Source organism: Phacochoerus africanus, chromosome 3 (assembly GCF_016906955.1).
Source record: "Phacochoerus africanus isolate WHEZ1 chromosome 3, ROS_Pafr_v1, whole genome shotgun sequence".
In the NCBI taxonomy this organism is placed as follows: Eukaryota; Metazoa; Chordata; class Mammalia; order Artiodactyla; family Suidae; genus Phacochoerus; species Phacochoerus africanus.
The window spans coordinates 83,838,411-83,852,122 of record NC_062546.1 but is presented as its reverse complement, the minus strand read 5'-3'; the positions used below and the strand labels follow the sequence as shown (position 1 = coordinate 83,852,122).

The window sequence follows — 13,712 nt, the reverse complement described above, 5'->3', positions numbered from 1 at the left end:
GGGGCAAGAAGACACATGCTTACTTCCAGTTGGGTATTTAAGTCCTGCACATCTCAAAGCTTACTGGGGCACTGGGGCACAGTCACATCGGCATTGCTTTGGGTCTTCCTTAAAAATATTGACCCTGTTGCCTCTCCTTCTAGGGAATCCTAATTAACTCAGGAAGATACTTGCAAGTTTCTGAGGGAGGGAACCATCCCATGATAAAAAGAGTCAATGTGATATATATACAGCATAGGATGGGCCAAACAAACCAAGATAAAAGGGAGGTTTTTAAAAGACAAGTGAAAAGATGAGGGTGAAAGGAAACACTGTTCATGATGCTGCTGGGGCTTCATAAATAGATGAGGATGCTGACTGGGGGGGAGGCTGGGAGCCAATCACTAACCTTTTCTGCCTGCCCTAGATTGAGAACCAGCTTGGTGGATATGTTAGAAAGGATACTGTCTCCTTTTCTAATTACATACCTTTAAAAGTATGCTGATTTATTTATTTATAATACAGTTCTTGGCCTAATTAAAACATGGAATTTTCCCCCACTTGATCCAGCCTCATCATCTTTCTGGGTAACCCATGTAATTGAATCTGGAAACAATGATGCTGAGTGATAGCTTGGGATATTGCTACTTATTGTGAAATAAATAATAAGGAAAGAGGAGGCTGCTAGGCTGATTTCAGGGAAGCTTAAATCAGTTCTTTGTTACTTGGATTGAATTTTAACAATAGATAAAGATAATATGATATTTTCCTTAATGAAACTATAAAACCCTGGGCAAGTTATGAGGGAGATTTACCTTTCTGAGGCTGTAGCTGCCAATATTTTGGCTCACAGTTTGCAAGGTCTCTGTGCTCTGTCCTCCCCCCACCCCATAACTTCAACCTTAAATTCCAGGAACTGTTCTTTTCCTGGGCAAATTTACCATAATTCCATTCACATTTATTTAGCACTCCGTAGGTTGACATTTACTGTCAAATCTATTCCATGAAAAGAAGGCAAGATGGGCATTGGGTGGCAGAAAATCTAACATTATTGGTCCAGGATCACAAAGTCTATCCATGCAAACCCAGGTGTCCTAATTCCCAATTAGGGGCATGCCCAACACTTCCAGACAAATAGCCAATGGATTTTGGCTTCTAGGTTCAAAGAAGTTCCTAGAGACACCAGTAGTGTGATTTACTGAAAGGTGCTTGACATTTTCCAGGCAAAAGTCCTGGTTGCTGGTTATTAGGAAATAACCCTGGTTTTTCCTGAGCTCATCTTGGTTGTACAGTAGGAACATGTTTCTGGGTTTTGGCTGGGTGAGGAGGGAAGGCTGGGATGGCAGAATGTTAGAAATGGTCTCTGTCTTTTTTCTTCAAGTCTTAGAGCAAAATCTCTAAAAAAACTAGAATAGATATATCTCCATTTCTCCACACCTCAAAGATTCACACATCACATTATCTTTTGGCAAACTTTTTTTTCCTTCTTTTTTTTAGCCTCACCTGTGGCATATGAGAGTTTCTAGGCTAGGGGGTCGAATCAGAGCGCAGTTGCAGCCTATCCATAGCCACAGCAACGCTGGATCCAAGGCACATCTGTGACCTACACCACAGCTTGTGGCAATGCGGATCCTTAACCCACTAATCGAGGCCAGGGATCAAACCTGCATCCTCATGCACACTATGTGGGGTTCTTAATTTGCTGAGCCACAACAGGAACTCCTCTTTTTTGCAACTTTAATAATTATCTCTAGAAGGATTTTCCTGAATATGAGCACTTTCTTTTTCCCATTGACCCCAGTTCTTCAACAGAGCTCCTTCTACTGACCCAGCACTTTAAATCCTGAGATCAATGTTAATCTGCCTAGTCTTAAACACTCCTTGGACGAGTTCTGGCAAGGGAACCTTTCCAAATGTCGCCATGTGCTTTTTAGCCAAGTATGAAACTCTGAGGTCCCCAAGTAAACCAAACACCTGTTGACTATATTTTTCTCTGCTTTTTTTCATCTAATTGCAATTTACCTACTTCACTTGAGCAGGGTGAGAATTCACTGCCCTTGGGTAACTTTCAAGTCTGTAAAGGATTTCTGCCTCCTTGAGACACGTGCTCTCTGAGACAGAAACGAAATAATACAATACTTAATGGGTAACAGCCTCAGACAGTCTGTTCTCTGTATGAGCACTTCAGCCATTTGCCATGTCATTAACACAGACAAGGCATTGGAAACAGCCAGTGTGAGAGACCCAGACTTGAGCACCTTCCCTTCCAAAGCCCCTTGGACAAAGAGCATCTCAACCATCAGGTGGCTGGGCCAGGCCTGGTATGCCACCTGGGCAGGCAGGGGGACATGGCCGTAGGCAGAGTCTGGCACAAACATTTGACAGCTTGTCCCTCCCAAGGAACATTTCCGACACCCAGAGGTTAATCTCATCTTAGCTGATTCTTGGTGCTTCTGACAAGGTGTAGAGGATAATGCCTTGTTATTAGAAGCTTCCCTGAGCATCGTAGAATGTTTTGCTGCATCCATGGCTCTATGCACCAGACAGAAGCACCATGTACCCCCACACCTCTGAGTGTGACAACCTAAAATGTTTCCAGACATTGCCCCATACCCCCTGCAGGGCACAACCCCCCTCTTTGAGCGGTTGTGAGGTGACCCAGGGTGAACACTGGAGATAGCCCTTGTGTTATATGCAAGCTCTGCACAAAAGTCATGGCCAGACATGCTTCTGGGGCTGCAGGGTGGCAGGGACATTACAGGTCTACCAGGGTCCACTTCCTCCTGCCCATCCCCCGCATAAGTGTGAGGGGACACACACATATTCACAAATGAAATGGCATCCTATTCATTGCTTATTTATGCAGTTTTAGATCCTATGCCCTGGCAGCCACGGACCATTATTTTGCATGGCATTACTCCCCCTGCCTGCTCCACAACAAGTGAGGGTTTGTTTTGTACTTTGAAATTCTACTTTGCGAGTTCCCATTTAAACATTTTGGGTTGTATTTGAACTTGAAGCAGGTAGTGCCTGGGGCAGCTGGGGGTAATGTGGGAGAAGGGGAGAACGTCCATCACAGAGTGACAAACTCTGGCGGGGGGCATCTTTTCCTTCCAAAATGTCTCATTAGGGTCCCCAGACTTGGTCTCCATCTCCTCTGTATCCTGCAGTCCAATTTAATTGAGTGACGGCCTCGCCACGGCACACTGCTCTTTCGACAGGAGGGTAAACTCATTCTGCCCATCGTGACATTTGCTTTCTTAAGGGCCTCCCAATATGCTGCTTAAATAATTAAATGCAGGTCACATCACAGCCTCCCTGTTCAAGCCTGTCTGTGGACACACTGGATTCTTTCCGACCATGTGATCTTTAGAAGCTAGGGCATTTTCGTTTTTGTTTTGTTTTGTTATTGACACTTTCCCTCACTAAAAGCCCCAAATTTTAGCATAATACAAACCCAATAAGAACAGCTGAAAGGATTCCGGCTTTTCTGATGGTGGCTAAATGGTGACAGAGAGAAATCTGAGACCCTGGTTCCTGTAAGGGTCTCAAAGCAGCCTGCTTGTCATGGTCAATACTTTCCACTTGTCATCCAGGAGAGTTTAATGTTACAAGACAAATCCCTTGGGTTTTACTGAAAGTGTCCATTTCCCCTCAGTTGGGATGGGCTTGTCAAAAATAAAGCCAACCTTTAAAATGATATAAATAAGAGAGAAGTTCCAGGAAGGACTAAAGATAACTTTTACCTGTAACGTCCATTTTAAAAAATAGATTTCTCAGGGGGAACTTAGAGTGATTATAATGAGTTTGGATTTAGTTGAACCCAATGCTGATTTTGCACATTATGGACATTTGTCATCTTTAAGTCATGTGCCAGATGAATGCTTTAAAATAGATGCAACTTTGCGTGAATTCTCCATAACATAGCAAAATCTGATTGCTCTATTAATAGCCAAAGTCCTTGGCCTTGGCAAGACAGGGTGGCAGAATTTTTAAAATTCATCATCTCTGCATAATTAGTTGTGAATCTCTAAATAGTCAAGCTGAGGAATTAACCAGGAGCTGGGGCCGTTATCCTTCAGCGTCCCTTTTAATACTGGTCCAGTCATCATTTCCTTGTGTTTTTCTAACTACCGCAAAACCAATTGTTCTTAACTCAGCTGCCCTGGTTTTTGGTAATTTGTTGAATGTAATCACCTTGAAATGAAGAAAATGGACTTACTGGTCAGGAAATTGGGCCTTGATTAGGGAAAGACCATCACATGGCTGTGGACAGAGGTTTGAAGCCTTGCTCACTGGACCTGACCGGGGCATTGGAGGATGTGGGGCCCAAGAAGGGAGGGAGTGGTGTTAAAATATCATAGGTGTTGAATAAAAATGAATAAATGAATAAATCAAGAGCAAGATGATCTGTAGACCCTGGTGGGACATAAATTATGAAAACTCAAAAGAAATGGAATTCTAGTTCCCTACTCTAAGAGCCAACAGCAGGGCCTTAGAAGGTAGAACACAACTATTCAGGGTACTTGATAAGCTGCTCTCTTGGGTGATGTTTCAAGTCTGTATGTGTGACTAGAAGCATCGAGAGAGGAGGGCCATGTCACTAATTTATCATCACCCCCCCCCCACCCCGTCCAGCACTGGCCTGGACACAGAGTAAGAGCTGAATAAACCAGGTGAACTAGTTTAGAGGTCAACTGTCTTCTTTGCTTTAACTCTTTCTGTCAATCCTGTTTATCCACTAATTAGTTCAACTTGAAGCTCTTCAAAGAACAAATATTGGAAGATCAAAGGTTTACAACTGTTATTTGTCTTTTTCAGATCTCAAGGGTATGATGCATTTTTATCACTAAGAGTGACTCTCTGTAAAGAGACAAATACCATATGACATCACTTATATGTAGAATCTAGAATATGGCACAAATGAACTTATCTATGAAACAGAAACAGACTCACAGACATAGAGAACAGACTTGTAGTTGCTGAGGAGGAGGGGAATGGGGAGGACTGGGAGTTTGGGATTAGCAAATGCAGACTATTGTATACAGGATGGCTAAACAACAAGGTCCTACAGAGAATTATATTCAATATTTGGTGACAAATCATAATGGAAAAGAATTAAAAATAATATATAAATATATAAACATATAACTGAATCAATTTTTATTTAAAATTTTTTAAAAAAATTGTTATTTCCGGAGTTCCCGTCGTGGCGACTAGGAACCATGAGGTTGTGGTTCAATCCTTGCCCTTGCTCAGTGGGTTAAGGATCCAGCATTGCCGTGAGCTGTGGTGTAGGTCGCAGATGCGGCTTGGATCCCGTGTTGCTATGGCTCTGGCATAGGCTGGCAGCTACAGCTCTGATTGGATCCCTAGCCTGGGAACCTCCAAGTGCCGTGGAAGCAGCCCAAGAAATGGTAAAAAGACAAAAAAAAATTATTATTTCCCCCAACACACTTTTTTTCCTACTGTACAGCATGGGGAACCAGTTACACATACATGTATACATGATTTTTTTCCTCCCATTGTCATGCTGCATTGTAAGTATTTAGACACAGTTTCAGTGCTACACAGCAGGATTTCATTGTAAATCCTTTCCAAAAGCAATATTTGCATCTGTTAACCCTAAGCTCCCAATCCCTCCCACTCCCTCCCTCTCCCCCTGGGCAACCACAAGTCTATTCTCCAAGTCCATGATTTTCTTTTCTGTGGAAAGATTCATTTGTGCTGGATATTAGATACCAGATATGAGTGATATCATCTGGTATTTGCTTTTCTCTTTCTGACTTACTTCACTCAGTATGAGAGTCTCTAGTTCCATCCATGTTGCTGCAAATGGCATTATTTCATCCTTTTTATGGCTGAGTAGTATTCCATGGTGTATATATACACCACATCTTCCTAATCCAATCATCTGTTAATGGACATTTGGGTTGCTTTCTATACAGCAGAAATTAACACAACATTGTAAATCAACTTTACTTCAGAATACATTTAAAAAAATGACTCTCTGTGAAAGTTACTCCCAGATTGGGGCAGAGATTATAAAAATCATGCCAGGGACATGTGACCATTGAAAAGAAACAAACAAAAAGGAGCATTCTGATTTGCCTCCAACAGTCCCCATGAAGAAGTAATCATTGAAGAATAAGCTTAATTATGTCTGGTTCTTGAGAAAAATTGGATTCACCAATTTCGGTAGTACAGTCATCTAGAGAAGGAGAAAGGTGCTGAATCGATGTCTCTCTGTAGGTAGCTCCTATGGGTTTTTCTTTCTTTAGACAAAAAAGGCCCAAATGGATGATGGATGTTGTATGAGGAGCTAATGAAGGCATTAACACATATTGTGTTGAATTTTTATTCAACACTTACGATATTGTTTAACATTTATTATACACCTATGATATGTATGGCCCTATTCTAAGTGCAGAACATGAATGAGAAGCAATCTTGGCACTAATGAGAGCTTTATATGCAAAGAAATAACTATAATCTCAAGTGGCAGGTGACAGAAATAAATACAGGGCGTTGCAAAAGAACAGACAAGGAAGAGTGACTTGGGTATAGCTGATGTTGAAGAATTGGGAAGACTCCTAGAGGAAGTCAAGTCTGAACTCAATCTTTAAGACAAAGTATGAGTTATATAAAGGTTAGAGAAGAAGCGTGTTGGAATGAAAGTCATTCCAGAAAGTGAGACCACAAGCAAAGGCATGGAAGTCTCCAACAGCATCACAAGAATTTTGATGATACATAAAGTTTAAGACCAGAAATGGAGAAAGGTGAAGTCACAGAGAGAAGGTCAAGGCGGGTGTTATGAACCATGCAAGAGGAGGATATTTGGTTTTGTCAGTGAGCAACAGAGAGTCCTTAAAGGGTTTAAAGCAAAGAAACATGTTGGGATTTCTTACTTTGCTGGCAGCATGAATGATACACTGAGGGGGATGGCACTGGTAGGGCATTGGCAGGGTGAGAGCACAGGGAGGTGGTGGGGTCCTGCAGACCAGATGAAGATTCCTGGGGCAGCATAAGAAGGGCTAGAGAAGGGGTAGTTTTCAAAAGCATCTGAGAAAGAAGCCAATAGGACCTTGGGACTGCAAGTAGCTGGAGGTGAGAGAAGAAAATGTTGAGGAAAGCTTCTAGTTACCAAATTTGGACTCTAAGAATGGTGAAACCTTGGTTAAGACAGAGAGCTGGGAAGGCAGAGATTTCTGCAGCAAAGAAGAGAGGTTTTGGCTTGGAAGTTTGCCCTTCAGGTACTGTGTAGGGTAAGCGATGGTGGTGGATGAATGAACGAATAAATTAAAAGCTTAGGGGAGAAACCTTGGTTAGAAATTGCCAACCAGGTACAGGGGTTTCAGCCAGGGGCTAGACTCTCATCCATCACTGTACACAAAGGCTGGGGCTTCATTGCTGCAACCACACTGCATCTTCCCTCATCCTACATTCTAGCCCTGGTTGGCACTCTCTGTCTCCTTGACCTTTCTACTTCTGCCCCTTGCTCCTGCCTTCTTCCAGGCCCTCCCCACTGGAAAGGGACACGTGTGTTTTTTCTGCCCAGACTCACTCTGCCCATGCTTCACCCTCTGCTCTGCCTCCCTAGCTCCTAAATCTTGTTCCCCTCTCGACTCTGTACTAACAACCTGGGCTTTCTAAACATATTTCACAGTCACGCTAAAGAAACCAACCTTGAAGGAAAAAACATGTATTTACTTGACTGCTTTATGAACCTGTAGGCAGGGTGTTGGATATGATTCTTTTGCCACGTTTGGTCTATTTCAAAGAAGCAAGTGGGCAGGAGAAACCAAGGAATGTGGAGTCATAGGGGCTCTGTTTTAAGCGGAGGCCCCCGAGGTATGCTGTGACTGGCAGAGTGAGCATCTAATGGCTGAGCAGCAACCCATAGGAGGCTTAGAAGGGAGGGCACAGAGTGAGAGGTAGAGGCCACCGAACCTTCCTAGGCTTCCATTTTCTAGAAGCCTCAGAGGACAGGTTGCCACTGGCAGGTGCTCTCCCTTACCTGAGGGAAATTTCAGGGAACGAGGGAGAGAGGGTAAATTTGAGAAAGGCCAACTATCTTGGAAAACATCCATGAAGGCATTAATATCTACTGGCAGATTCCACTCTACAGGTTGGAGACCTCTGTTACAGACCCTTGTTAGCTAAAGAGGGACTGGGCAGAAGTGGGAGGGGTAGGGGAGGGTTGATCTCACTTTACAGGCACAGGTGATGAAAGTGAGGCAAAATCATGACTCCAAAGGGAAGAAAATCTTTACTGCACACCCAAGGCTCATACTCCTTTTAGTGTTTTTCTCTTATTTCTATTTTCTTGTCCTGTCAACTTTGCCAGCATTCAAAAAGTTAATGCCAAGACCCTAAAGGTCCTTCCAAGTTTGTTGGAAGCCAGCACACACCAGCTGTCTGCATACATTTTCCCTCCCTGACAGTGATGACATCAGCTAGGGCTGAGGGGTTGGCCAGCTCTGTCAGGGTGGGCAGATGACAGAGCCCTGGCAACAAACCTGCTTTTCAGGACAGAGAGAAGAGGCCTGGCTAGAGTGAAGTATCTTCTTGCTGGTTGTGCTCCTTCCAAGGTTACTCTGCATCTTATCCCAAGAAGCACCATGTGAAAGAAGCCCACTCCTTTCAAATAGGGATTTGCTCTGGTTGAAAGGAATAGGATGAACATAGTTGAGGCTAGAGAGGAAAACACTCAGGCCTAGACTTCATTCTGCAGAGGGATAGAAGACATGTAAAAGAGCAAGTTTATCCCCCAATACTTATTTCTCATTGCTTTGCATAATATTGAAAAAGCTGTTTATAGAATGGGAGAAAATAACTGCTAACAATGAGACTGACAAGGTCTTAATCTCCAAAATATATAAACAGCTCATACAATTCAACAACAACAACAAAAAAACCAGACAATCCAACTGAAAAATGGGCAGAAGACCTAAATTGATATTTCTCCAAAGAAGGCAAAACAGATGGTCAGTAGGCATATGAAAAGATGCTCAACATCAGTAACTATTAAAGAAATGCAAATCTAAATTACAAGTCAGATTGGCTACCATTAAGTCTACAAATGACAAATCCTGGAGAAGGTGGGGAGAAAAGGGAACCCTCCTAGACTGTTGGTGGGGATGTAAGTTAGTGTGATCACATTGGAAAACAGTATGGAAGGTCCTCAGAAAACTAAAAATTGAATTACCAGATGATTCTGCAATCCCACTCCTGGTCATATACCCAGAAAAAACAATGATTCAAAGGGTTACATGCACCGCAGTGTTCACTAAAGCACTATCCACAATAGCTAAGACTTGGAAACAATGTACATGTCCCCATCAATAGATAAATGGATTAAGATGTGCTACACATGGAGTTCCCATTGTGGCTCAGCGAGTTACAAACCTGACTAATATCCATGAGGACATGGGTTTAATCCCTGGCCTCGCTCAGTGGGTTAAGGATCTGGTGTTGGCATGAGCTGTGGTGTAGGCTGCAGACAAGGCTCAGATCCCACATTGCTGTGGCTGTGGCTGGCAGCTGCAGCTCCAATTCGAGCCCTAGCCAGGGAACTTCCATATGCACATACTCCTAAAACGAAAAAAAAAAAAAAAAAAAGAAAAAGATGTGGTACATATATACAATGGAATATTACTCAGCCATAAAAAAGAATGAAATGACATTTGCAGCAACATAGATGGACCTAGAGATTATCATTCTAAGTGAGGTAGAAAGAGAAAGTCAAATATCATATTATATCACTTATATGTAGAATCTAAAACACAGCACAAATGACCCTCTCTACAAAACAGACTCAGACATAGAGAATAGACTTGTGGTTGCCAAGGAGGAGGGGGAAGGGAGAAGGATTGATGGGGAGTCTGGGGGTAGCAGATTCAAATTATTGCATTTAGAATGGATAGAAAACAAGGACAAAGTCCACTACATCCAATATCCTGGGATAAACCATAATGGAAACAAATACAAAAAAGAATGCATATATGTGTATAATTAAGTCACTTTGCTCTACAGCAGAAATGAGTACAACATTGTAAATTAACTATACTTTAATAAAAAATAAATATAAAGGCTGTGTTAAAAATATGAGCCCTCATCTCATACAGAGATACGTCCTCATTCAGAGGCAGACAATTTGTCTTAATCTTTTTTCCTTTTTCAAGACATTTTCAAATTACCTTTAGACCATCCCTCCTCTCCTTCCCCACCCCCTGGAATCCCACTGCCAGAGTGAGAGGTCTCCATATGAAGACTGAGTCCCTCTTTTTGATGACAAAGAGCTATGGAATCATGGAAGTCCTCCTGGACACACTTTCTTCTCTTGGCTTCTGATACACTCTCCTCCTCCTCTCTCACAGCCAGTTCCTGCCAAGTCTCTTTTGCTGGCCCCTCCTCTTCTCTTTGACCTCTAACATTGGGAGGATGAGGTGCTACCTCTGTCAGCACACTGTCCCCCCACCTCATGATCTCATCTGGACCCTTCGATACCATCGACACACTGACACCCAAATGACATCTCCAGACCAGACATGACCTACTCAACTCCAGACTCACAGAAGCCCACTATCCACTCAAACCTCTACTTGCTTAATGGCACTTTGATATTAGCATCAACTACCAATTTGCTTCCTCAAGCCCCAACCTCAGCTTTCTCCATTTCAGTGGGCAGAATGCTGTCCCTTCTGGGACCCAAACCTGAGAGCTATACTCGACTCTGCTTTATCTTGTATCCCCACCTCCAATCTATCTGAGGATTGTGTTGTATTTTTAATTAGAGCTGAGACAAGAACATGCTCACTCCCTGCATTGTACAATGACCCAAATGTGGCTATTAATGTTTTAAGTTAATTAAAATAAAAACAAGTAAAAACAGAGAAAAATGGCATGGCCCCAGTGAACTCTTAGAGGAACTACAGCAAAAATTAAACTTAAAAATTCAGTTCTTTACTCACACTAGCCATGCTTCAAGAGCCCCCAAGCCATGTGTGGGTGATGGCTATGGTACTGGCTAGAGCAGATACAGAAGTTCCTTCCCTGCAGTAAGTTCTGTTAGCCAGAGCCACCCAGTCTCTTACTTCACCACCCTCATCCCAGCCACTAACACATCTTGTCTGGATGATTGTGACAGGCTCTCAGTCCACCTTGTTTCTTCAGTCTTCCCAACATGGCGGCCAGAGTGTCCTTTGAAACCATCTCAGATCATGCCACTCTTCTGCTCAAAGTTGCCCAAAGGCCCCACACATGGCTCTCAGGGGAGAAGTCCTCAGAAAGGCAAAGGAAGCTCAACGAGAGCTCTGGGTCCATTTTAGTTGACCTGACTTCATCTCCCAGTCTTCTGACAAGCTCCCTCTGCCACAGCCACCTGGCCTCCTACTGCCACAGCCACCTGGCCTCCTACTGCCCCTGCCCCGGCTGAGAATGCACTTACCACAGAGAGCCTCTGGGCACACTCTCTTTCCTCTCCTAATCTCTGCTCAACACCACCTTCTCAGAGGGGCTTGTTCTGACTGATCTATTTAAATTTTAACATCTACTCCCCGGCCCCCACCAACCAGCACTCCAATCAGTTCTGTTCTCCTGTTTCCCACTTTGTCTTTTCCAGAGCACCTATCTCTTTCAACACACTATATACATTTATTAGTTTATTATACCTATTTTTTACTGTCTGGCAGAGATTTTTGTCCATTTACTCACTGATGGGAAAGCTACCCCAGAGGAGGCTTTTAATAAGTATTTGTTCAACAAATGAATGGAGTGTTAGAGCCAGAAGGAGAAGTTTGAAGGTCAAGGGGGTAAGGTTATTCACTGTGGACCAAAGCTAAGTTCAAGGTAAGAGCTGGAATAACAGCTGGCCTGGCCTTAGGTATCCTCAGGGGGAAGGCCCCATGACAATTAACTCCTTTTCCCCTTAACCTGTGACAACCAGAAGAACATTGACTGACCACCAGGAGCTAACAAGGACAACGGCCTAACTAAAACGCAAGGGGTGTTTGCTGTCTTCTTGATAAGCATGTGCAGGATACTCCCCTTGGTCCTGCTTCTCTGGTGATTTGCAGGATGCAAGGAACAAAGAGGAGGCTCAGGTTCATGACTATGCCTCCACCCCAACCCTACCCCTGTGTGTCACAAATGCTAAGACTCTTGGAAAGCTGGAAACACACACAGTTTCTAGATAACTCTTTTTCAAAAGCAACATGTCAGTGTTGTGTTAAGAAAGTCATAGTTTCATCAGATAATTGCTAAATGAGTATCTGAGAAAAGTTGATTAGGGCAAAAAGAATGATTCTGCACTGTATCTTTAAAATATTTCTGACAAGCCAGAGTGGATCAGAAGAAAAGCAGATCCAAGACTACGTTTTGTGTTAGGGATCATCTGTCCTCTAGCACCGGTAAGGAAATGCCACCCAAATATGTATATATGTGTGTGTACACACACACACACACACACACACACACACACACACACACACGCATTTTAATGCCTTTGGATGATGGTTTTTCTACTGTCAATTCTGATTCAGATAAAAATAATGTGAGGGAATGAACCTGTTTATAATGGCATGGCTAACAAGTCTAGAGTCACACAGCATGATATGAATAGCCCATCCATGGCTCAATGGATGATTTAACTTAACAAAGTATGTAATTAAGAACAAAGTTATCTTTATGGTCATTCCTTCATTACAGAGGTAATTCCATTGGAGACTGTTGGGGAGATGCCAGATTTAGAATGAATTCCTTATAGACCACACTGCCATGTCATTAATATGATACGAGAAAACAAATTGAAGCACGTAGACAATCTTACATCGATACCAGGAAATTAGATCTCGGGAGAGACATGGAGCTAAGATGTCAAAGCAAAGTGGGGTGCAGGCAGAGCCCAGTGAAAGGTGTGATTGGCGGCTCCATGAGAGAGAGAGGAGCCCTGAATGTCCTGGGGCCCGCTGTGCATATGTTACCTGGGGTGGCGCTCTTCATGGTTTTCACTAATTTGCCCCTTCTGGCTCCAAACCCTTCCGGCTCCAAAACCATTATTTCCATAGTCCGGGTCACTGTCACTATCACTGCCACCGCTGGCAGAGTATGCACACATTCTGGGTAACTTGTCCTAAATGAGTATAATGAGACTGTTAAGATTATTCACACAAATCAAAATGGGGAGAATATCCCAGGAGGATGTTCATCTTCGGCTGTTGCTGTGGGCACAGAATTCCTTCCCACCTCACCCACCATGGGCAACTCTGCTTGGTCCCTCAGTCTGCCTCACCTGGAGCTGGTGCATTCTACTCAATTACCAGAGCTGCAGAAATGCCTGCATTGATGAAGCCATTGACAACATGCCGTCATCAGCCCAGGCACTGGACAGTCCCCACAGTTACCTGATCTGCATTTTGGACACTGGTTTTATGGGGTCTTATTTTTTCCCAAGTGCCTCTTAGAGCTGCTGTTGCAAGCCTAATGGCTTATTTATGTAACTCATCTCATCATTGGCTTTCAAGTATCAGAGGGTATAACAATCATCAACTTGGGAACAAAAGAATAAATGTTTGCCTAATTCGTAATTTGATTCCAGCCCCTGACAGGATAGGAGCCTTTAGGAAAGTACATAATTGCTAGTCCCACTGCCTTGTATTTAGTCCTTGAACTCCCAGATTAAGGGACTCCATCTCCCCTCTTGCTCATGTGCACACATAGTCTGACCCCTCAAG

General features: G+C 43.2%; 1 protein-coding gene across 5 annotated transcripts in view; it reads right to left on the bottom strand.

Moving 5' to 3' along the window:
* Positions 1-13,712, bottom strand: part of NCKAP5 (NCK associated protein 5) — a 1,086,741-nt gene that overhangs the window by 44,102 nt on the left and 1,028,927 nt on the right. Inside the window, exon 18 of one of the 5 annotated variants that reach the window (XM_047772077.1) lies at positions 12,963-13,111. The exons of the other annotated variants lie outside the window; for them this stretch is intronic. Coding sequence (XP_047628033.1) covers positions 12,963-13,111 — 149 coding nt within the window. The remainder of the gene's footprint in view (positions 1-12,962; positions 13,112-13,712) is intronic. 5 annotated transcript variants of the gene reach the window in all.